The 26,068-nt window shown below is 34.7% G+C and overlaps 1 protein-coding gene across 5 annotated transcripts in view; it reads left to right on the top strand.

Annotated features, from left to right (window-relative positions):
* DIAPH2 (diaphanous related formin 2) overlaps positions 1 to 26,068 on the top strand; it is a 302,075-nt gene that overhangs the window by 191,817 nt on the left and 84,190 nt on the right. For all 5 annotated transcript variants that reach the window (XM_075054004.1, XM_075054006.1, XM_075054005.1 and 2 more), the window contains one exon: positions 5,838 to 5,933. In XM_075054004.1, coding sequence (XP_074910105.1) covers positions 5,838 to 5,933 — 96 coding nt within the window. The remainder of the gene's footprint in view (positions 1 to 5,837; positions 5,934 to 26,068) is intronic.

The raw sequence follows: 26,068 nt of genomic DNA, 5'->3' as shown, positions 1-26,068 counted from the left end.
ATCTCTCTGCTGTGTTGCACAGGTGGGTTAAATGTCAGCTCCATACACTTACTTGTGTTCGGTAGAAGACCTGATGTGCTTGATGAGCTTTATCTCTGGGCAGTCTTAACTGCCTGAACTGTTTTTGCACAAATTCTCATACAGTGGGTACAAGCAACACAAGGCATACAGAACAGCAAAGCATCTTGATTTTTTTTTTTTAGCATTTTCTATCTTAAATACTTCTTGAAGAGAGATTTCCATGGAAGGAGGGTGACAAAAAACTTAAATGTACATACAAAGCAGAAAGGAGACTCAATCAGAGATAACAGAACTTGTCTAAAAGCATGCTTGAAACTTAGTCCTTCACATATTGGTTATTATTTTTTTTAAATCTTGATTTTGTGTTTTATGGAGGGAGGCTTAAGGACTGTGTAATACTATTGCAGTCTTTGCTGCAATAGTATTGTACATGGAAAGGCACAATTACATTAATCTTACCTTTATAGAAAATGTTTCTTTTCATGCCTTGTTTCTCAGTATCCAAAATTGTGAAGTTAATATTGTCAATCCATCTCCACGTGCCATTTGCTGATGGAGAAAATATAAAGAACGGCTTGAGTTTGGGACAGCTTATGTGTCTTTGGAAAGCTGAAATTTAAAAATAATGTTCTGGAAATAGATTGTATGCTTTGTTTCTATCTGATACTTGCTTCTTTGGGAAGTAATGTACTTTAGAATTAAACTGCTAATTGATTGTGAAGTTTTGAATTCAGCGTGTTATATGAAGAAAAATCAAGACAGACTATTCATACCTGATTGTGCTCTTTCTAATATATTTTTGTCTTGATAAATATTCCAAACAAACAATTAGTATTTGGAAAGACAGTGCTCTTCATAAATATAAAGGTCATATCTGCATTAGAAAACACTTGAAAATTAAAATACTTGCTCAAAAGTAAAGGCTTAGTTCATGACTACAGATACCCAGGAATTGTGTTCTTCATACTGTAAGTTAGGCAGCAGCCTAAGTGCCAGAAATTGGTTTCTTGCACTCTCATTTCCCATTTTATCATGTACCCTTTTAAAATATAGGCCATCAATAAGGAGTTGCAGGTTGATGCTTTAGCTAGAGCGGATTGAAAAGATCATGTGACTTACACTCCTGCTATTGCCTGTGCTATATCATATAATCCTTTTCAGAATTTTTTGCTTCATTCTTAAAATCTTTAGATTTGTTATTCCCACAGTCTTGTTTGGAAATGCGTTCTAGAACATCATTTTTGATTGCAAAGATACTTCCACTAACTCAGCCTAAATGTTTTCCTGTTTGCTGCTGTACCAAAACAGCACTCTCTTGGGGAAGTTCACTGTTGGGATGAGTTTTCTCTCTTGGGACTTTAGAGATTCTAAGCACAGGAGAAGGTTGTCACACCTCTTTTCAGTGACTGTTTTATGTAGTCTAAAGAAATCATGCTGCCTTAGGCATTTCTTGTTAGAATCCACTGCCCTGCTTATTGTAGAGGCTTTTCAGGTTGTGATTTGTCTTCTGTGAATGCTGTAATCAAGCTTGTATACCACTACTGTTGGAAATAGAATAAGCTGACTTTTTAACACACTGATCAGATTGGTAATTCAGCATTTGTTTCTTTCATTGCCTCTTTATATTGGGGCTCTTGGTCGTTCCCTAATGAAGAGCTCCTGGCTTGCAACTGAAGTTATACATGCTCGTTCTTGTTCTATTATTTTCATTTATTTTATTATTCCAACTCTCGTGCACATTCTGATCTTACCTTCCAAAAATGTTAGTATTTCCTATTTGTATGTCATCTGTTGTTATGGCAAATCCGCTAATTAGGTTTTCAGAAAAATTCAGCTGATAAGCTCTCAAATGTTAAAGCTTCCTATCTATAAACAAACTTTTGTTGTTACTTAGCCAGATATTTTACTATTGAACATCTTTTGCACCTTCCACTAATGAATTAAACAGCCATTATATCAAGTGTTGAAGACCAGATAAATGAGAGAACTTTTCTAGCCAAATGAAGTGCAGTATATTGCATTAACAGAAACCAGAAAACATAAATTTAGTCTAATATCTTTGGCAGAACTATAGTGTCATAATCTTGTGTTCTGCTGTCTTCAAAACTTGTTTGAAAGGCCTTTCATACTACCAGGTGAAGACTATCACAGTTTTTGTCCCCCCAGCTAATGTTATGGTTTTTCTTATAAACAAATTCTACATTTGCTGTTCTCAAATAATAATAGTAGGTATTTCATCATTTCAAATGGCACATTAATATCATAGAGATTTGCAATTTGCTTCCACATCAGCTGAGAGAACTTTATGTTAGTTGATTTGGCATTACTCATCCCTGATCATTTATCTATCATGTCTTTGTTTCAAGGAGTAGTACTATTTATGTGCATTAACACAGAAGTTAAAAGTTCACTTAGTTTGACTGCGTTGAGATCATGATACATGTCTAGCAGTAGTCACTGTTCTGTTTGTAATACTGTCTTTCATTCCTCATCCCCCACCCTTTTGTACATCCAGATTTTCAGTTTCTAATTAAATTTTTTACGGTTTATCAAAAGTTTCCTTTTTTGAAATTGGCAGTCTGGTTGAGAGTACTAATGTTTAGAATGTCATTTAACATAAAAACCTGACCATAAATACTAAATGCTTATTAACACCAGTTCATCTAAAGTCTCTTGTTATTTATAAAAGCAAAGTTTAAAATCCAGAGTATTGCCTTTATACACAGGAAATTTTTTTACAGATGCATGATATGACTATTCTTCAGCATTCATGACTGGATGGAGCTTATGCCAGTCTCTTTCATATATACTTTTCATGTTGTGGCTTACTCTAATTCCTTTTTCCCTTCATCTGTTCTGTTTCTTGTAACTGGTCAAAAATTATGAAAAGTTTAGGTATCTTTGTATTAAGTTTGCCTGCTCATCCCTAATGTGACTTTATTTGTTCATTGTATCGTATTCATTTCTCTGTCTGTGCCTCTCAGCTTGCTTGGGGCTCATCAGCAGTGTAAGAATCAATAATATTGTTCTATGGAAGAAGAAAGTTATTTTTCTCTTCATTATTATCTTTGAAAGTGGCCAAAATCTGTTGACAAACACTGGTCTAAATTGTGGCGCCTGCAACAGGATGAGTCTTACTGTAACCTCGTAAAAACGCACTCATTTTCAAAGCAGACTGTGCTAAACTAATTCTGCAGTAGAATATTAGTGTGAAATCCAAATTAAAACAAATCAGGCCTGTAGTTAACACATCAACTAATGATTAAGAATTGTTTTGCCTTTTCAGTTCTGTTTAATATCTATAGTGAATCTGGCTCTTTGCTAAGGCTAATCCAAGCCTTATAAAGCCAGTCGTAAGAGCAAACAGCTTGCAATTTTTTTTTTTTTGCATGCATGCATACGTTTGCTGTCTGTTTAATGCTTGGGACCAACTTGGAAAAGAAAGAACGAGGAAGAGAATTACTTGTTGCGGGTGAAAACCCTATCCTTGTGTACAATAGAAGATATCTAAAAGTGAAGTAAGGATTATGTATTTTATTTCCACTGACAATTTCTGTTGGAATTTTCTCAGTTTAGAAACTTCTGGTAGTTTTCGTCTTTGTTTCCAATTTGTGTCTACAAGTTTCTGTAGGTAATATAAAAAAACAAAAGGCAAATCAAGGACATAGCTCATGAGTGAACTATCTCAGCAAGAACTCTGGGGAAAGGCTGAAATTTCTGTTGAATTTTATTTATGAATTTTAATGAAGGGTAACTGAAAATGCAGTTCTATGTCCAGTTCCCACTTAATCACCTGATGACTTTGATTAAGATGCAGTGCTGAGTTCAGACCTAGCATAAATTTCTTGGAGGAGTTAAAAAATCTCATCACTGTGCTCTAGAGCTTCCTTAATTCATGTGTCATTATATTGTATATTTTGATATTCCAAATCTAGGGTGGTTTTTAGCAGTTGCAGTAATTAGCAGGTAGAGTAGCACACTCAGCAGAAAAGAAGTTCAAGGCTGCATAAACATTTATGAAGTATTGAAGGATTTTTGTCTTTGAATAAACTCTGCCAACTCTTTATTTTTAATGAAGATCGAATGATATTGTAATTTTTCTATGCGTAAAATATTCTAACATATTAACTAATTCTATTTATTACAGTCACATTCATTAAACATTTCAGACCAATTTGATGTGTATTAGTTTGGACAAAGTGTATTCACAGACCTTTGATTTAGAAAATAAATTTCATACAGAGCCAACAATAAATCAATGAATAAGCATGTGTAGGATAAGGAGCACAAAGAAAAATAATTATGTTGTATGCTTTAGACAAGATTCTGGCTTTATATATTTGAGTGTGAATCGAGAGAAGCTAATTTACTTGTTTTGGAGGAGCTTAGTTTTTTAAGGGCTTTAGATGGAATGTAATTAAAACTGGTATTTCAGAGTCTTCTGCTGGTTGCTACTCTTGCTCTGCTCCCTTTCATCTTGCACTGGAGAGAACTTTATGTATGTGTTGTATGTTATACATAATGGTTTAAATGACGTTGATGTATAATTTAAATTTATCAAGTAGTTACACTGATGATCATCATGTAGAAATCTGTACCAGGTACTGTTCTAGGATTGGTGTGCTCTTGTATCAGGTCTGGATTTAGTCTAATAAATCTAAATGTAATAGGGAACCAGGGCAGAATACCTTTTGCATTAATAAGTTCCTTTTAAACTTGAACAGTTGAGAGCTTGAATGTGCATTTAACCTCCTACACTTTGTGTGAGTCATAAGTGTTTTACTGTAATGTAAATCTTTTGCATAAAGTAATTATCTTCCCACTCTGTGATGGGGAAATTTATATTAACTTGAAGCCTGAGAGATGTGAATAAAATGTCCACCTACCTGCTGAGTCTAGTCTATAGTTTAGTTTTGGGTTATAACACAGACGTGAACAGAAAAAGAGGCATTAATCAATAGTTCTGTAACATTGCAGTTCTTTGACCTCTATTTCTCGCGCTGTTGAATGCTGCTATCAACTGTTATTAACAGACTGAAATGCAAAGGAAGTTAAAGACTTAAATACATAAAAAGGAAGTAATCTTTCTACCCAGATTTCCATAATGCACCATAAAGTCCAGCAATTTAAAGGCTACAGGTTAGCTTGGATATGAAAAAAGCAAGAGAAAGATTTAGCAGAAGTAGAATTCAGCTTTTAAGAAACATTATGCCACCTACTTTCACTGCATGATTCTCCCCTCTTTGTTCTTTCCTTCTCTTAAACCTTAAGTTCATCCATGGTACACTGTTACATATGTAGCATATGGCATATGTATCCTCTCATGTTGTATAGATAATTTTTTTTCCCCCAAGGATTTAATGCATCATGAAGATGGGAGGCAACATATGAAATATTTGCAGTACTACAATATTTAACTTTTTGCCATTCAGTTTCATCAGATTTTCCATGTGCAATGCTTAAATCAAAAAGAGATGACCTGTTTCTACTTCAGGAAAGTCTTAAAAGAATTTAACAGTGAAACAGCAGATGCTCACCAGCAGCTTTCTGTCTGCACGCTGAAGATGTTATCAATAATGCACAAGATAACATCTCCAAGTTGAAAGAACAGTAAGATTGGCATCAATTTTGCTTAATAGAGCATCATACGCAAACTAGGCAGTGATACCTGAAGCACTGACAGGATCCATTACGTTAAAATGTATACGCCTCCCATTTGGAAGTGTTATGTAAACTTGACAACACTTTTACTTTTTGTCTTGCTAAAGTCTGATTTCGATTGCACTGAGATTAATATTATTTTTCTCCTATTCTAGAGGGTGATGAGACAGGAGTGATGGATAGTCTGCTTGAGGCCTTGCAGTCAGGAGCAGCATTCAGAGATCGCAGGAAACGAACACCAAGAGGACAAGGTAAGATGCTTTCTAAAAACCAGTAGTTATAAACTGAGTGGGCAAAAGTTGTTTTGCAAAGATTTACCAACAGTTTTCCCTGAAAACCATTGAGCTACTGTTGGTCATTGAGCTACTGTGAAAACTCGGCATGCTCTTTGTGATCACGTATTTTTAACTTGATAGTTCTATCTTCAGATAGCTGTGTGCTCTAAGATATGACAGGGGTTCCTGTTGTATTTGAAATGGCATTTAAAACATTGCTGCACAAAGTATGTTTGTCTTAATCTTTAAAACTGTAAGTACAATTAATTTACTGTAGATGGTGCTGTGAAAAGTATTTGCTTCTTACATCAGTAAGAGTTTGGTCATATAGCTGATAGTCTTTTTCAAGCATTGGTCTTAGATATGTTCGGGTTTGGTTGGAAGCCATAGTGTGTGTAGTGATATTAGTCAATTTACAATATAGTAGCTTCACTTTCTTCAGGGAGACAATAATATTGTACTGAATTTAGTCTGGTGTACTGGTTTAGTCTGAGCAATTATTGCTTCCTGCAAAGTTGGTTTTGAGAAAATTTGCAGGGTTTTCTCTAATCAACTCTCCTCTGCTTATGATACGCCAGTTGCATACAGGTTGTGAACTGTATTTACTCTGCATTTATTTTTCATCAAAGATCATGGTAGTATAGTGTATTTTGCAATTTTTCTTTTAAAACACATCTTACAATAAAAAATACAGTCTTAAATTTACAGTTGAAAGTTATAGTTATTTGGCATTAAATCAAAAGCTTATGTTGGATATGTGCTGCTAAAGGTTTGGCAAAATGGAGTCATCTTATTTTATAAATAAGTCATGTTTATCTACCTAATCCTCAGTGAGCTAGGGTTAGATCCATGTTGGCTGATTATTTTGTTTTTTAGAGGAACAGAAGAGTAAAGGCAAATTCTACTATGCTCTTTCACCTAGCTAGCAAAGACCATTTACCAATAGAATTATTTTTAATTTGCCATATGCCTGATCTTCTGGAAAAGATGAAAATAAGTTATATAATTTGTTCATACTAAGAAATGAATTCTGCTACAGTTCCGGTATCGTTCTTAATTCAGAGCTTGTTTCTGCTCTCAGATCAGAACTGAAAGAACTCCTCGATCAAAATGTGGTTTTTTCCATATCTTGAGAAATATCAATGTGAGAGATGGTCTGTCTGTGTTGTGGCTTGAGGAGAGATTTGTCACCTGGTGGTGACAAAGAAAAGTTTCCCAGGGACCAGAGTTGATGGCGAAAAATCTGCTGCAGCTGAGAAAGCCAAGGAGATGCCTGAAGCCAGGTCCAAAACCAGAGACTCCTCTGCAACAATAGGGGGCAGAGCTAATTAAAAAATCCCTTTTATTTCTCCTCTGTTTCATATAGTCACTTTGACTTCTGTGCGTTTGAAATTTCATTGTGTCAGTTGATACTCTAGTGGGATCTGGCTGTTAATAAGGTGTTGATTGACTTTGGGGAACTTATTGCGAGAAAAGGTCTAGGTAATCTGTTTCCAAGCTGTGGTCAACTGTAAGTCTTCTCATAAGTGGGTAAGACCATTATGTTAAGTTTTTCGGGTGTAGCTAAAGATTTAGACAAGAGGCAATAAATGTTAGTCCCAGTCAACCATCTGATTTCAACTGTTATGTAAATTTTCTCATGTGATTTAGGAACATACATGACATGTAGTCAGTAACTTGTCTACAACCCAGAAGACACTTAAAAATATGGCTATGGCATCTCAAAGCAGTGAATTACAGCATTAAAAAAGCAGGGACCAAGTTTACAAACTTTCTTCTTTCTCCTTAAAAAGTGGAAGGGACAATGACAGTTTTCTCATTGGTACTATCAATAGACTCTCAGTATTCTGGAGAGTTTCATCCAGTGAGATTTTAGTAAACAGTTCTCCATGCTTCCCGTGGTTCAGCAGAAGGAAGAAAAAGTAAATAAATAAAAGCTATGGAAAGAAGAGGTTGTGGTCTTTCTGGGCTTGCTGGGTCACGTGGTTGTGACTGGTAAGCATATAACAAATGGTATAGTACTGTCTATACGTGGTGCAAATGTATGAGTTTCCCATACATCACTGATAGCTTGCTGCACTGTCTCTGTAATCAGCATGTATTCTTAACACACAGGGGAAAAAAAAAAAAAGATTAGGTGCTGCTCTTTTGTAAGTCTGAATTGCACAACAAAGTTTTGAGCTTAAACTCGTGTTGGTGTCCGTCATGGTCTGAGAAAAAAAAAAAAATGTTTTCTGCTTGTTTGGACACAGATTTCATTTTTGTCCATCAGTTGCGGCTGGTATTCTAAATCTTGTGAGGAGAAACAATGACTTTTGTTTGCTTGCTTTTTGCAGTTTTATCAATTACTTGCTAACAGGTAGTCCCTACAGAATGCCTAAAAACAAACTAAAAAAACCACAAACAAGATAATGCGCCAAAAAAACGCTCAGCAATACAGTAAGTTCACTTGGTGTACATTTTCATGTATGTGCTCTAGATCTGTCTTGTTGCAAACTTGCTTATTCTGTTTCATCTACTCAGGGTGAAAATGAAAACTATAGAAGGTTACAACCCTCTCAGTGGTTACAACCAGTAGACCATGAAAATTTTCTTCCAGTGGTTTCACAGAGTAAATATAACTAAAGGAGCAAACTGTAGCATCACTACTAGTGGCATTCTTGATCAGTTTGGCTCAAAGGAAAAAACCTACAACTTTCCAAAAGGAAAACCTCTGCAATGGCATGTATTCACTGCTAGGTTTAGGTGAGGTGAGTAGGTTGGACCTAGGAGGGATCATTTCATTTGGATAACAGAGCTCCAAATACTACAGGCCTACAACTACCCCAGAAGAGTGTCATTCTACCAAAGAGTGTTCAATTAGACTTTTTTTACAGAGGTCACTGGTGTACCTTGTAGCATATGTTTGTACTTGACACAGTGGTGTCTTTAAAATATTTAAAGAGTAAGAGACAGACTGGCTGGGCAAGAGGTGGAGATAGGAAGGGAACGGTGCTCTGTTCATCTAGAATGGCAGCCCTACACAGTGGGGGACTACTCAATATTGCGGTTTTCCTACTGGGCAAAAAAAATTTGGTGAAATGTACAGACAGGTTTGGAAAAGTAAAACTCATTTAAAATATGTTGAACTGCATTGTTTTTGTTTGTTTGCTAAGCCTGTAAATGAAAAGCTACACTTGTTGCATTAAAACTATAGACTTTTCCAGTAAAAATCTTTTTGTTATCAGGTCATGGAAGTAATAATAAAAGATTCCTGTCCTCCTCCCCTAGTTTTTCATTTCATTGTACTCTTATATATTCTTTGTTATGTAGACTTTTCAATGTGAAAAAAAAGTTTGTGTGGTTTCTCTCTTCTCAGCACATTATTTACTGTATCTTTACTGTTTCTAGCTACTGGATTTTAAGTATGGAGATTTTGCTTTCAGTAGATTGCTTTTGCTTATAGAGGGTATAAAATAATAATGAGAAATCCGTTCCTCAAAATGTTGCTTCCTCTTCCAAAAATATACTTGTCTTTTGCAAGTTTGCTAATACTGGAATGAGAGTATAATAAAGAACAGTATTAGGTGGCATTCATGACAGGCTACCAGTTTAAAATGTGTGTCCAGCGCTGCTGTTGCACCAATTATCCCTGACCTTTTTTTCTGGCCTTGGGCTATGATGTTATTAAAGACGACTGATTCAGGAATATTTTCTCTCTAATATTAGTTTAAGCAAATTTCTGCATGGAGCTAACTATTCTGTTAGGGTTCTTTCTGTTAAGCTGCTAAATTTTTTGCAGAATTGGTTTAATTTTTTTTAGAAATGTTAATAACTAGTGCCCTGCCCTATATATCCAAACTATTGCAACTGCAGTGATAATACGTGGCATTATTTCTGCAGTCTTTCACTACAGGAAAGCATAGCTATAAGGAACATACATGCAGGTTCTTTCTGCTTTAGATTTCAGTGTAAAGTATATTTATGAAGTATTTAATGTGCTCCGTTAGTACACATATTTGGGGTTATTTTTTAATCCATGCATCAAAAGCACATCAATAGTGAGATGCATAATAGGCACAATTTAGGAACTTCTGAATTTGATGTTATTGAGAGTTGCTACACCGTCATTACTATTTCCATACTTGCAGTACAGCTTGAGAGTGAAGGATAAAATACACACCTCCCTTGTTCAGTTTCAACATCTAATTTGAATCTTCTATGCAAGCCATCTGAAGTGCTGCCACCGCTTGTTTAACTTCTGTAAGATAAAAAGGAGTTGAGGCAATGGAATATTACTGCTTTTTAATGACTTCTGGTAATTTTCAAATGGCATTCAGACACTTCCTTTAATTTAATATGTGCTTTTTTAAAAAAATAAAGAAAAAATAGGTGCATATTTTACATCAAAGTTCATCAGAATTCTGATAAAAATATTATAGTTTTAGGAATTTTATGTCTTCTGCTTGAAGACATAGCTATGCTTGAAATTAAAGGCTGACTTCTATGTTTACCTTGGCATTGATTATTTTAAATGATTTCTTGAGAGTTAGTTAGGTTTCTGGGTGCACAATCCTTATTTATCTAAAACATTCAAATAAAAATCTTCAGTCAAAGCATGTCTGCCTTCCTGAAAGCATTGTGAGTCATTTTGTATGTGGCAGTTTTGTAAATAAACTGATTTTTGGCATGCTTACATCTGTCTGTAAATTGATGAGAAGATTGATCAGTGTTAAAATCCAATAATGTGGTAGGTGCACTTTTAACAGATCATGATTTGTGCTCAATGAAAACGGTGTTTGAGTAGCCTTGTTAGCTGTCTTTCAGTTGAACAGTGTGTCATCGTCTTTATCATTAAGTATCTGTTCTGAAGTTAGAAATACCCATAATGGACTATTAAAACGCCCATCTCAAGTTAAAAAAACCCAGTATGTATTTTAAATGTATTTTGTCATGTTTTTAAACATCCCATGATAAAGAACTAATATTCCTATTGTTCTGTTCAACTAGTATCTCTTAATTTTTTGTTATTTTACTTTGAGAAGCCGAGTATTTAAAAGCATGTGTGTTACCTCAGTTATATAATGGAGGTTTTTTTGCTTACAGTCAGGAATCGTGGACTAATGAGACTTACATGTATGATCTAAGTGCTTCAGAATTATCACAACCATAATAGCAAGAGCTAAACAGGGATCACCAATAATAAATTTACTGGTTTTGCCATCAAGGCATTATTGTGAGATTTAAGTTTGCTTTTATTTCTAAATATAAATGTGGGTTGTGTAAGGAAAATGTATTTATAGCACCATTCAAATTGAGTCTTAGAAAATTACCTTAGTCCAGAGAGCTCCGTAAACAGTCTCAAAGCTATTTAAAAATAGGTATTTGTGGTGTAATCCGTTTTTACTGTGTATGCACTTTAGCTTATGGGTCTCGTAATTAAAGGAGTAATATTAGATAATATATTATTCTGGTATCTTTGCATAGAAGTGACAGCTGTAGTATGCAGAGGTTTTACTTGGCATTTCAGAGGAATTCTACTTAGAAGCAGGGTGAAGGAGAAGTGGTGAAAAAGGGAGGGAAAAAGGAACTAAAGCAGACTTTAACCTCCGGCCTGCTTAGACTGGATTCTCCAGGTTTTTAGACGGACAACACCCTTCAGCATGCAGGGAACGAAGCGGCTCTGAAAACACCTCATGACCTATAAGTGTATGGAGATAAAGACAAAAATGCAAAAACTGTATACATTTGAATAATTGTTTTCACCTGTGTTATTGTGTTAATTACACTTCCCTGGCATAAGTATTGAAGATTGATGAGTTGTCTTTCAAATTGATTCTTTGATGTTGGTATACATGAGATTGTTCACATATTGACATAGGGTGTATAAAGTACTTATGAATGTTTGGTAAACTGGACAGGCATAGAAAAGTGGTATTATGAGCTCTAGACCTTGTATATATTGCTGATGCTTTGTCTAATTCAAAGTTGTTACTTGCCATTTTGATATTTTTTTTCTGAGACAAGAATTTTACGTGAATAAATGAAAATATGCCATGAAATGGCAATGGCATATACACATTCTGAAAAATGTCCTTCAAAAAGATGGTGCTATGTAATTGTTACTAATTACATCTGAGTTTGTCATCCATCTAAAGCATTTAATAACTTCCATAGACTAAGGAGAATTATGTGCCCCTTGCTTTTATTAGTGTAAGTGCTTCAAAATGTATTTCAGTGTAGTATGAAAAGTATGCCCTGTAAGTTCTTCTGGAAAAGCATTACATAAGATTTTACACTGAAAGTATCAGAACATTTTTCAGGTTTTAGCATTTTAAAAAAACCAACACTGGTATTACTTCACTCATCAAATCCTAAGATCCCAAAGTATAAAGTTCTAATTTTTGTGAATTAAGACATAGCAGAGTGCCTGTTTCCTTTTGAAGTAAAAACACGTTGCCCGTTAATGATTATGAGAATTACATAGCAGTACTGAGGATTATTCTACAGCCTCTTGACATTTGTAAGTTGCATCATGCAACATCTGAGCTTATGCCAGCCAATGGCAGGACTGTGGCAGTTGCTGCAGACATTGAAACTGACTGTGTTGTATTTATTTCTTTAAAGTTGTTTTTGTCCATTTCATCATAGGCTTCTGCAGGTACCCAGAACAGCTATAGAGTTCATACAAAGTGCATATTATGGAGTTTCTTTTTCTAAGAGTTGACTTGACACAGTTGGTTGTGAAGCTCTTAAAAGCCTTTAGAATTCCAAAAGCCTTTTTGAACGTCCTACATTGTGAAATAGATTTTTAGAACTAAAACAAAGCTTTTCTGAGAACCAGAGAGTTGTTCATAGTAACCAGCCTCTCAAAAAGAGTAATCCAGAAGGAGGCTGCCAAGTTCATGTGGTAGAATTTTGTATGAGTTGGAAGTAACCCACAGTTCTGAATTTATTTATTTTTTAATTCACACTGAATCTGAAAACTGTTCTATATTAATGAGGTATGTCTTACTAGATGTGAAGTCCTACATTTCTAGAGATGGATAGCTGAGTTTTGGCTACATCTGTATGCAGTAGCTGAAGTTAGAGAAACTAGTTTTACACACAGAAGTGATATTCATGCATTCATTTACCAACTACATGAGTAGTAATGAATGATATGCAAGGCTAACTTAATTTACATTTGGACATTTGAATTTTCTTTGTCAGCACTGACACTGTTATCATGCAATTATTGTGAAACACTTCTCTTTGAAATATTTTCTACCGCAGTACTGTTTACTGAGGTAATGCACTTTGGCTTTAATATTTTAATATATATACATAATGAATGTAAAGGAAAGGAAAGAGGTGAAAATTACTGTTGCAGTGTATGACTCAGTAGTGGATTAATTTAACTGACATTAGGTCAAAACGGTTATTTTGCAGATAGGGATGCTTTCTGTTCCATCCTGGTTTAGGCACATAGTTTAGAATTGACAGTCCTCTAACCTCAGCAGGGAGAGGACTTGTCATCTTGACTGTAACAACTTAATTAGTTTACTTTCTGCAAAAACAATATTCACCCTATGGGTTATGATGTAACAGAACAAATAATGCAAATTCTGATTTTCTTTTTTTGCATTATCAAGAGAAAATGAGATTCTCTGCTCAGCACACTGAAAATAATAGTGTTTAGTTACAAAGTACTGATACCATCTTAGCAGTAGACCTGGATTAGTAGTTAGGCAATTACGTCATTGTGTGAGAAGCCAGAATCTCAGTTGCTGTATATTGCCATGACTCTTTTTACTTTACTAAAGTTTTTAGTTTAATGATCTATGACAGGTTAAATTATGGATCTAAGCCAGGGTGTCCAATGATAGAGGGGCAGGTACAGGCAAGCAGTCCCTGTTGGAGAGAGGCTAAAAAGATTTCTAAAAATGGTAGAAAAGCTCTGACAGGAGAAGGGGGTAGGAGGGCACTACATATGGAGTTGACAGTGCAACTCATCAACTTTTCTTTTTTTTTTTTATACTTTCTTCTCTATTTACTTTTACATTTTAAGTCCCTGATCCTCAAAAAAAAAAAAAAAAGTCAAGATGACTTGAATGTACTCTACCATCTTTGTCTTAACAACATTCTCTAGCAAATTGTTTATACATTTTTACAGTACTTTATCTGAAGTACTTTTGCCCTGAAACCAGCCTTTTATTTTTCAATTACAATAGGTTCTCAATGTTTTAAACTTCTTATCTGGGGGAAGGTTTGTTAATAGCAGTCTAATGGATTCCTGCCCCACCCCTGTGTTTTATTCTGAAGTCGAACAAGAGGTGGGTTTAAAAGAGGGTATTGGTAGTATTACTCTGTATTCGTTGTGTTGTCTTTATCTGAAAATCTGAAAGCTCTTTACAGAAGTGGGCAGTACTCCCCCTTCCATCATTTAACAGGTGAGTAAATAAATGCTATAGTTCTGCGGTCTTTCAAAGCTGGCATACCTCAGCATTGGTGCTGAAAGAACTGTCTAGCTCTGGCAGCTTTTTTTTTTTTTAAGCTTGTAATAAATTTAATGATTCAGTTTCACTTTGTGGCTAGCCCAAACCTTTATTTGACTCTTTAGAGTGTCTGTTCTTCATGCAACAAGCTGTACATAAGTCCAGGATCTATTGTAGACAGAAGAAGGCTGTGCAGCCAGGCAGTCCGGCATTAAGTAGTGTCCTTTTTTATTCATCTTTTAGGAATCCTGAAGTTATATTTGCATGTAAGTTTTCTTGGGGCTTAGCATGGAACAATGCATTATAATTACAATGGAGCTATAAAAACATCTCTGCAGTATTCCTAGCTTAATGCATTTTTGTATACAGAAATACCTGGGAAAAAAAATAGTTGAAATATTCAAACCAGGTAGAACTGTGTAGTTCTCAGCTGTTTAGGGAAACATTCAAACTATTGACATGCGTTGGGGGACAGACTTTTAGTTGAAGACAGACTTTTTAGTAGGGCCTGTTGCAATAGGACCAGGGGAAATAGTTTTAAACTGGAAGAGGGTAGACTCAGACTAGATATAAGGAAGAATTTTTTTACAATGAGGGTGGTGAACCACTGGACCAGGTTGCCCAGAGAGGTGGTAGATGCCCCATCCCTGGAAACACTCCAGGTCAGGTTGGATGGGGCTCTGAGCAGCCTGATTTAGTTGAAGATGTCCCTGCTAATTGCAGGGAGGTTGGACTAGATGGCCTTTAAAGGTCCCTTCCAACCTGAACTATTCTATGAAAATACAGCATCACTTTCAATTTAGGAAAGGGTCGTATGCAGCATATAAATTTCTCAAGCATGACATCAAATTTTGTCAGTCCAGTGTTTAAAGGGATAAAAGAAGCTTGTAAGAAATCTAAAATGGTACTTTGTATTTATAAAACCAGGTGGAGTTACTTACTGTTCAGTGGATGGAATTATTATAGGTAATGAGTTTGTTTAATCTCAACAGAGCAAAAGTCCTTACTGAGGTGCAAATGTCAGGGCAAGTGACAGAAATGCCTGGAAAGGGCACCGTTGTGTGTAACTGCAGCAATTATGAGACTTGCTGGATGCTGTACTTGTTACAGACCCTGGGCAATTGCTGCATATTACATCGTTTTCCTCTCTGGAGCAGACCGTGTTTCTGTCTCTTTACAGCTTAAGTACCTTGCTTATTTCTTGCAGAGAAAGAGAAATCGTGTTTTATTTATTTTCAGCTTGTTCCCTGTATGCCTTGTTGAGATTTATTGTATGGTGGGTTTGGTGATGTCTTTGTAATGGCCACCTTCAGCAGTTGGCTGAATGCCTTTTTTAGATAAGTCAGCTGAGAATAATTTGAGGGTATTACTATTTTTCTTTACAAAAGTTTCACCAACAGGGAGGAAACTCACTTTTTTTTTTCCCCTCCAGTTTTTTGTTCTACATAGCATTCAGTAAGTTAGTATTTGGGAGAGCTGAGCAGTTTAGGTGTATTAATCAATCCCTTATAAACACTTGTCTGTCAATATTTTATTCTGTTCACTGACTTGTGTAATTCTCATTTAGCTTAATTTTTACAGAAGGCTGTTTCTAGACAAACAATAATTTCTGATGGAAAGACAGTAAGTTATATGATACTGGTCAAGTTTCAATGTTCCTATTAAGATTTTCACGCAAAAGAGCAATTTTTAATTTATTTTTAGCATACTGTAATGAATGATTAAGCTACTGAACTGGAGAGTACCATTGCAAATACAAGATCAAAGAATGGAAGTCAATGATAGACAACAGAAAATACCATGAAACAGAAGAATTTGCCTGTGAAAAAGTAGAATAGTTTAGCTGAGGAAGCAAACTGGTCTTAATTAGAGTTATAGATAAGACTTTATATGATCTGTGTTATTTTTTTCTATGCTTAAATTTTTGCTATTATTATGATGTTAATTAGAGGCATGCTACTAAAAAACCCATACTTTGATCTTTATAGCTTATTACAAGTGGAAAATTTTACCAATTTGGGGGTATAGATTTTGTAATATCAGCTCAGCCTGAATTTGATTACTTTTATGCTTCTAGGAATTTTGGAGAAGATAATTTTAGAAAGATATTTTGTGCATTGGCAAGTTGTTGGCTAGTTTTATACTCTGATTTTTTTTCATCTGTCTACAAAGCATCTTTGGCCCTTCATTAATAATATATTGGGCTTAAAAGACTACAGGTCTGACTTTGCATGGCAATGCGCTTTGTCGGATTACATTTCCTGCTGTTGTGCTGCAGGCAAGTTTAAATATCAGGGAGCATATTGAGACCTGGTCAATCAACATTTTTAACACACCTTCATGTCAGTATCTCCATTACATTTCCGAAACTAGCACAGGTGGTTCCTTTAATTATTGTGCATTATTGCCTCAACATAATGTAGCTGAGCTGTTACCTTTGTAATATATGTAGTTCCAAAAATGCTCTCACATCCTAAAAACTATCAGTGCTTATTAATTTTAATACAATTGTATTGCTAGATTGTTTCAGTTTGAATACTGTTAAATTTTAAAGGGTGCTACAATTAGGGTGAAGTTATTTTTAATTATTAATAAAAAAGATGCGAGATACTGATGATGTAGGTTAATAATAAATCTAGCAGTGATATATTTTGAGTACCTCTAATTCCAAATCCTAGAACAGTTTATATTCTGTAAAGCCAAGACACCAACCTTGACAGTTAGTTTTGTTTCGTCCTCTCTAAAACGTACTGCAGAAGATCACTTTTGAGATGATTTGTTTGTGTTTGTCTCAGTAGAAGATTTCTGCATATTATACTCCTGTTTTCTTTTTTTGGAGGAATAAGTGATACATTTGTGAGAACGTTGTAACTAGTATATCTATCAGTGCATGCATTAGCTCATCCTCTTTTATCCTCTCATGGAAGTATATAACATCACAATATTGTTATTTGAAAACCATATACATACTGCACAGTGTCTTCCAGAGGGTTCTCTAAAAATAAGCTAGATACAGGAGTTCTTTGTTAGATCTATATTATATTTACTTCTCATTTTCTTTGTGATTTCTGTGGTTTTTTCTTCCATTTTCTGTTAACGCATTAGGTATTTCTTCTGTTGTTGAAGAGGATTCTATTTAAATAATTATTAAGTCAGGTATATAAAATTGTGCAACAGTGTCTGTGTGCCTGTAACTCCATAAATATATTACTGGAGTGGAATGTCAGCCTGTCTGCATTTTTTCCTACAAATTTAAGTTACAAAGAAAAAGAGACATATCACACTGAAATAGGGAAAACGTTCAGTTATTGTGAGTATTTTTTTTTTATTTTTATGTGAATAGATTTCTAAAATAACAGAATAGAGAAAAAAAAAAAAACAACTTATTGACAGCATTCCCGCAGGAGCTATCTTCCTCAAGTGTTTACAATGAGTTTTTTTGGAGACCTTGGAACTACAGTGATATCATTGGTGGTTTACAAGACAATGCCCAAGGTAAAACTTCAGTTCACCACTTATCAGGGGATGTGTGAAGGCTCTTGGGCTGAAAGGTTCATTAGGTCAGTCTGTAGAAGCTGTCAGTCAGACTAAGCAGATGAGAATGTATTTGGGTTTTTTTCTCAGTAAAAAACAGAGGGAGAAATAATCCAAGTTCAAGGAGGTACAGCATTTTCCTTCTGTAATCGAGTTACATTGTCAAATTATGTAGCTTGATGCTATGCAAGAGTAATGGATCAAATAAAACTGGATGGAGGACACAAAAGGTCCTTATGACTTCGTAGAGCATAGTTTGAGTTTGAATTAAGTTGATTTGAGAATAAAACCAAATTTCACCATTACTGGAGGCTGATTAAAATCTAGCAAGGTGTTGAATCAACTATTTGGAAATTAATTAATGATTTCCTTACCAAAAAAAAAAAAAAAAGTTTTATCTGATGATTCAATCCTGAAAAAATATTTCATCACTTTTGTCAGACGTTCCAAAAATGCTTCATAATTTCTTTAAGTGTAAACACTGCTCATTACAAGATGGTTTTGACAAAAGCATATTTTATTTTTAAATCTTCTTTACTAGAGTGAAAACCATAATGGGAGATTTACTAAAAGCTTCATTTCTTCTCTGAATGGATAACCACTTTGAAGGAAGCTAGAATTATGTTTATGGAGTCTTTTGAATATTTATTTTCTGTTGAAATAATATAGAGTCTATTACTAAGGAATATACATTTCAGAAAAAGATGATATCTCTTCACTGAAGGCAATCATGATTTTCCTTTAAAGCACTAGCAACATATCATCTAAGTGAACAGAGTTTAAATCTATTTCTGTGTTGTGCTTAAACTTCTTAGGAAAATCTTTTAAAATGTATTGTTAAAGAATTGGAAAGTTTTGTAACAGTGAGGGGACAGAATTTAGAGGTACGTATAAGCTTTTAAAAAGCTGTTTTAGCAGTTTGATGGAATTGCATTTCTGTTAGAGCTCTTATTGTTAGAAAAGTAGTTGAAATGATGAAACATTCAAAGACAAAGCAATCCAATGGAACATAAAACCTGCAGAGAAATTGTTCTTCATTGAATGGAGATACAGTCCAAGGTCTGCAAATATTTCTGTAATTCTGGCCACTTAAAGTATAATGGAGGATAAAAATTACATCATGAGAGAGAAAAATATAAAAACGTGTTGTGCCTGATTATCAATTGTCAGCTGTTGAAGACACACTAGGAAGACGTGATGCCCCATACAAGTACACGTAAGGGTGAGCCTGTAGATAGGGACCGATGTGAATGCATAGCTGACCTTATCATTTGATATTAAGGCCACGCATTTGCATATGGCACCTGTGTATTTAAATATCCACTGAAACATTTATGTCTTCCATATGGGGGTAAGATGGTGTGTGTGAGAGGGACTGCACATGCACAGAGGTACAGATTTGCTGGTAGAAATACCCTGAACAGCTTCAATATGCTCTGGTCTGTTGGTTTTTTGTTTGTCTTCCAGAACAGCATAAATGATGTGGGTTTTTGCTTTGCTGGCATATCACAGGAACGTTTAATGTTCAGAGAGCTTTCTGAAATTGTCTGTATAACTCTTTTTTGCACTGAAGCTTCACATAATATCAAGATTGTTTTTGAATTATCACTGATAGTTTTCTAGATACAGGTCATTAGATGCCATCCTTTGTAGGTTTTGTTCTCCTGCATAACTTTGGCAAATAATGCTCTGTAATTTCCTGTGATTGTTTCATACTCGCTTTGTCTACATACCTGCAGTATTATTTTCTTTCAGGATGAATACAGTAAACTCTTATAAATAAAAGTAAAACTTAATGTTAAACAAATTATTATAGGGCAGGGGAGATGACTGACAAAACATAAAGCACCTTGCATTTCTTACTAAGCAATTGCTCTTATTCTGTTTTAAACCTATTAAAGCACCACATTTATTATCATGACTTACAGGCAATTCTTCTCTTGCTTGTAGTCCAATGTCTGATTTTGGAGAGCATTCTGCCCTCCAGATGTCAGCAGTAACATCTTCAAACACAATTTTCAATGCTCTTGTGTGGCTAGAATTCCTGACTTGGAAAAAAATCTGTTGACATTTTCAGAAAAGCAAAGCTTTAAATTGTCAAATGTCTCTGTAATACAGATAAAATTGGATATTTTTTACTGAAAAAAAACCCAAAAGAAAACAAACAAAAAACCCCAACAAAACAACAAAACCCCCCAAAATCTTTGTTTAGTGCCTTCAGCTCCTGGAGGTGTCATCTGGCCCATGGAGTAACAAATATAGTCATTAGCAAACCCAAGAAGATAGTTCCAACATGACAAAAATAGTCCAGATTCTGTTAAAATTTTGATGTGTCTTGGAATTTTCCATGTTCCCAAAACACGTCTCCCATGCCCTGCAGTTTCTTTACAGTTCATTTGTATTGAAGAACAGAAAGATCAATGTAAGATTGGATATTCCTGTCTGTTTCAAAGATGCTCATGTAGTGTGAAAAAAACTTTACTATGTCTTAGAGTAAAATCCAATGGTTTACTCTAAGTTCTTTACTCACTAGCTGTCTTTCAGTTGTGTCCTCTTGTAGTGATATGCACTGGAGGAATTATCCTAGTGCTGCCAAAAGATCAAAACATTTCAGAAATGAAATGATGCAAGAGGATTCTTAAAGTATCACTAAAACATCAATCTGAGAAAAAAGTTAATCTAAAATATTGATAATAAGGCAATGTTACTTTGAGAATTACATATATAGAAGCATATAAAACCTGTGAAAGTATCCGTGGTTTTTAATTGCACATTGTCGTCTTTAAATAGGTTGTCCATAACTTTAGACTGCTAAGGACTCTTTAAAAAGTTACTTATAAATGGACTTATTAAGGATAGGAGGTAGAGTACATTTGGAAAATATTGTTGGAACAGTTTGTGTTTTCTAGCATAAAATACTTTTGTAGGGCTTTGGACTACCAGAGTTTGAATATAACACAGCTTATTTTAACTAAAAGTAGGAGCTTTCCTTAAAACAGGATTATTTTTTTCTCCCAAGTGTTAAGGAAGAATATAGTAGAATAAATGACAAAAACACAGAATTAGAACCAATGCTTAGACTTCCTCAGACTACAACTATACAACATTTTTAGACAGGTCTTTTAAATTTAGGCCTCAGTACATTACCAGGTTCTTGTATATAACTTTATTGGTCTTATAAGGAGTTTCATGAATCCAGATGCATGTTGGGTAAAAGCGCTTCTTTTGCTTCAGTGCTGTATTTTATATTCCATTATTCTATTTATAAAATATGGAGATGTATTCCTTCCTAAAGCATCTTTTTTCCTTGTAGGTGAAAAAAATAGTTTAATCTAAATACGAGCAGTCTGAAAACAAGAAAGAAAGAAAAAAATTGCAGCTACAGCTATTAACAGGTTGCATTTAATGCATTTAATGAAGTACCACTGTAGATCACATATATAATTGTTTTAATTTTGTAGGAATGTTTAGAAGTAGTTGAAATCCTGAACGCAATTATTTGTTTACAAAAACAGTGGCAACTAGTTACTGAACCTGAACAGAAGTTCTGTTTCAAAACAAACAAACAAACAAAACCCAAAAACCTAATCTTTTATCTACAAATCAAATTAACAGCTGGTGTTCTGTAAAGGTTGTATCACAAATTGAAATAAGGAGAGTGCTTTAGTTTATCTTGCTAAAAATGAGCTCAGAAATTTGGTGGTTGTATTGATGCAGGTGGTGAAGTGATGTGATCTTGAGTGATAGTAAACAGAAACTGTAAAACTAGGTGCTTGAAAGACAAATAAGTGTTGTCAAGCAATGGCATCATTATCTGTTGAAGATAAGTACGTGCATGCAAATTATGGTACTTTGTACTGGAGTGACTCTTACGCTCCTTACCATGACTGACTTCTAGAATTGTTATGGGCAGTAGGAGAAATCCTTTCCTTCGCTTGAAAGGATTTTGTTTTTCTCTGAAATGCAGGGAGAACTGAAGGCTGCATATTCTTCCCTCTCCTATCTGTACTTTTTCAAAAGAAACAAATATTAATCTATAAGGAGCAGATATAAAACTCTTAAATTGGGTGAGCATTCTCCCATCACATTTTTTGTTTCAAGTGCCATCTTGAAGCTTTCTCCGCTTAGCCAGAAAGCAGCTCCACCTCTACTCTACTGTATTTCCTGTTCTTTTTCCAAGTACCTATTTCACAAGTTCCTAACGAAGAAAGGACATTCAGAGAAGTCCAAGGTAGAGTTACAACAACTCTCCTATGGTTACCAAGCACAGATTTCTGTTTATTCTTTAACATTTTTTGCATTTGTTTCGTATAGCCTATTCCAACAAGAACACTTTGATGCTACTGTAAACTGAAAGATAAACATGGTTTTGTTTCTTCAAAATTATTTTATTTTCCAAAAGTGTTTCTGCAATTCTGATTTTAGATGAATTTTTTCACCAGATTTTTCTTACAGATTTGAATAGCTTCATAATGCACTTTTCTTCAAGTGAAATTCCTGTTCCCCAATATTTTTTTCATGAATTGAGAACTTGATATAAAATACAAAAAGTGCTGGAGAATAAGATGTGTATAGGACTTCTGATTTCCACTTTCAACTCTAGTGGAGTAAGCTTTCTTTGTGTGTGTGTGTGTATATATATATGTATTTAGGGGTTGTTTTTTTTAATGTTGTCTTTTTTAGAAGGGGCCTTATTTTAACAGTTAGGATTAAAAGGTTGCATTTGCTGTTTTTTTCAGTTGAATTTTTTAAGCAGAAATCTCTCATACAATAGCTTGCTTTTACTGTCAGTATTTCAGGTTAAGTATAAGTAGTGTAGGCTCTGGATTTAGCCTTTTGAAAATTACTCAATACGAAGTTACTGTAATGATGGGCTAATTAGTTAAAGTTCACCGAATTTAGCTAAACATGCAGTGTTTGATTTAGAGAGATAAATCTGTGGTCTGTCAACCTTTTCAGACATAATCCTACTTTCAACGTTATCTGACAGGTAGTCAGCCCATCAGGCCTCAGGATGTGCTCTGAAGCAGCTCATCTCTTCACTCTTGACTAGTTATTTATCTTATGAAGCATAATTCACACCTGGCATATGCAAAGTGTGGAGGACCAAAGGAAATGTTCCAAGCCTTCCTTCCTTTCTTTCCTGCAGTATGAAATGGTTGGTAGATGTGGCTGCAACTCACAATCCTGTGTTTCAGGATTTTGTTTGCGTGGCAAAACACACCCAACCATAACATCCTTTGGTTACTGTGAACTGTCTCTTAGGGCTGTATGTTCTGAAATATGTATATTTAACCATGCTCTGTTATAAATAATATTCTGCAAGAAACCTTTGTTACAAGTGGTAATCTAAGGTATTTGTAAATTTGATTGTATTTGAAAGGAATATGATAGGTTGTTTCTAAATATCTGTTGTTGCTGTAGGCATACAGAAGAATGAGTTTAAATCAGTTTTTTACCAAAGTCTGTGTTTCTGTCAGTTGGTAGATGTAAGTCATTGAAACTAGGGTACCTGGTCTTCAAATTCATGTGCTGATGGATGCAATATGCTCACTTGGTGAAAGCAGCTTTCTTGAGAGAGCATTGAAGTACCCAGCAGCAAACCCTTTTTTCACCAAGCTGCTGAAGTAGGGTGATCCAGAAAGAACTTACTCCTTGGCCATAGAAGAGAACTAGGTGTTTAAAAAAAAAAACAACAAAAGGATCCACAAATGTTGTCTTTAACTACACAGAATTTTCTAACAATTCATTGTAGAAGTTCTAACATTTTAGCAAAGAAATAAATTGGAAAGTACACAAGGGGAGAACCATTATGGTTTAAGGAGAAAATGACCTTGTCTGAATTCTGGTTTACAAAAAAAAATAAATTTTAAGCAATTGAATAACCAATCTGAATAACTTGTACAAATTCAAAGCTTTTCCTTTAAATATTTGATGGATCTATAGGCACATGAAAACTATAACAGAGAGCTTCAAAATTGAACATACCTCTTTGTTTTCTACAAAAGTTTTAATCCATATTTGTGTTTACAATGCACTTGGAGAAGTCTGTCTTTTCCCAGTGCATGTGCCGTTAATTTGCCTGTCATCTGTTCCAGTCATGGACAATCTCTTTACCCCATACAGAAAAGCTTGCAATTGCATTCTCCATGGTTTTACACTTTTATGGGCTAAGCAGAAGCAATGGAAGCCTTTCTATGAAAAACTCAGCCACAATAAAACACTGTTTTATACCAGAAACATAAAAGGAAAAGTATTTTTTAAGAAAAAAATTATCTAAGCATACTTTTGAAAACTTTCCAAACTAGTAGTTTTCTTACAACTGTAGACTGTACAAATAAGTGGTAGTGTGGACCACATCATTCTTGTATAACCCCATTTTTTGTCATGAAAATGTTAAACTATATTTTAAACTACCATGTATATTTGTATTTTTGCTGAATTTGAGAGACTGGTACTGCCGGTATTCATGTACAGATGAACTTAGTCTTAGTTATCTGTTATATTAATTACAGTATGAAGTGTTCTTTTTTAAGTGCTGTGTTTTGATGTAAGAATAATGGATGTAAGGTCTAATCCCATTTTCAGAACTAATCTTCTGGATCAGTTTACTTTGAATATGATGGGGCATTGTACAGTTCTACATTTGCATGCAGATATGCAGTCTTTATATGCAGAAAAGTTCAAATTACTTGGTAATAGTATGGCTGTGGAGGAAAAAAAGGGGTTTTTTTGAAATGGCAATCACTCGGTACTGCTTTGCTTCACCTGCTGGGAGTCTGTTTGTCCTACTAGAAGAATCTTGGTCTTTCATGAAGTCTTATTTCCAGATGAATGAAATACTGTAAGATTTCATTTTTCTGTAGCCTCATGCCTTTTAAAAGCATAGCCTTTTAAATGTCAAGGTAATAGCATGTATGGAAAAATCATTTTAAATAGAATTGCCTGTTTGGAAATCAGTTACAGTCTGTTTTACATAATAAGTTTTTAATACTATGCAGAAAAAAAAGCATGATTGCCTTCCTCGAGTAGAATCTTTCGAAGTGCTAAGATAGCAAAGGCATCTGAAGTCAGATTTCAAGTGATGTCATTAACAGTTCTGGGCTTTTGCCAAAGGGTCTAGGAAGCTTTCATAGGTAGTGCTTGTCCATATGATGCCCACTTGGTCCATATGTCCATGGGTACCACTAGGTGGTACCATTAAACCTCCCTTTTTGAGAATATTAAAACTGACTCTCAATCAAAGAGTGTTTTTAAAGTACCTAAGTAAAGATTTATTTGTGTGTGTGTGTGTGTGTCTGTGACTGCAGAAATAAACTACAACCTGCTTGATTGAAATTATTTTCGCTAAATAGGCAATACAGTCTTTCTCATACCACCACCAGGATGATATATACTGGCAATAATGCAACCTTTTAGGTGTACTCAGACTGGAGTGTTTTGAGTATGTGTTCCAGTTGCTGTCTAAAATCCGCTTTCTTAGTATGTAATCAGTTCTCAAAAAAATAGTTCAGACTTTTAATATAAGCTGCAGGTTTTGTACGTTTTTGAACCAGTAGTGTCTATGAAGGAAAGCACTAGAAATACATTTTTCAAAAACACTTTTTATATTTATATAGCTTAATTCTCTTTTTAACAAAATAATAAATGATTCTCATTGGAGAAACGATCGATTTGAAACTATGACTGTGAGGAAGGGATAAGACTTCTTTTTTCTAATTTACTGTGTTTGCTTGCATTGTCTTATATTTTAGCTCTTACACGTGGATGCTTTTATACAGTAATTAATCTTTTAGTACTGTCACAAGGCCATGCTAATTCTAACTGCAAAACCCTGAAACATTACTGTAAATGGAGATCTGTTGTGAAATGATGCAACGGCAGTAAAAAACAATTGCACCTTGAAATTGCGGAACACCTAGTAATGGAAACGGGTGAAGTTTGTTATTGTGCTTTTTTTTTTTTCATTGGTGGTAATGACTGTAGTAAAAGATTAGTAGAAAAGAGAACTTTTATATTGATAATGGTTCCCTATCTCATATTTTCTCTTGTGTCTTTCACTTAGCAAAGGTAAAGCTTTTCATCTCAGGATCTATACAGTGCAGCTGCTGACAGCAGGGG

This window comes from Buteo buteo, chromosome 22 (assembly GCF_964188355.1).
Source record: "Buteo buteo chromosome 22, bButBut1.hap1.1, whole genome shotgun sequence".
Lineage (NCBI taxonomy): Eukaryota > Metazoa > Chordata > Aves > Accipitriformes > Accipitridae > Buteo > Buteo buteo.
This window is presented reverse-complemented; position numbering and strand designations above follow the sequence as displayed.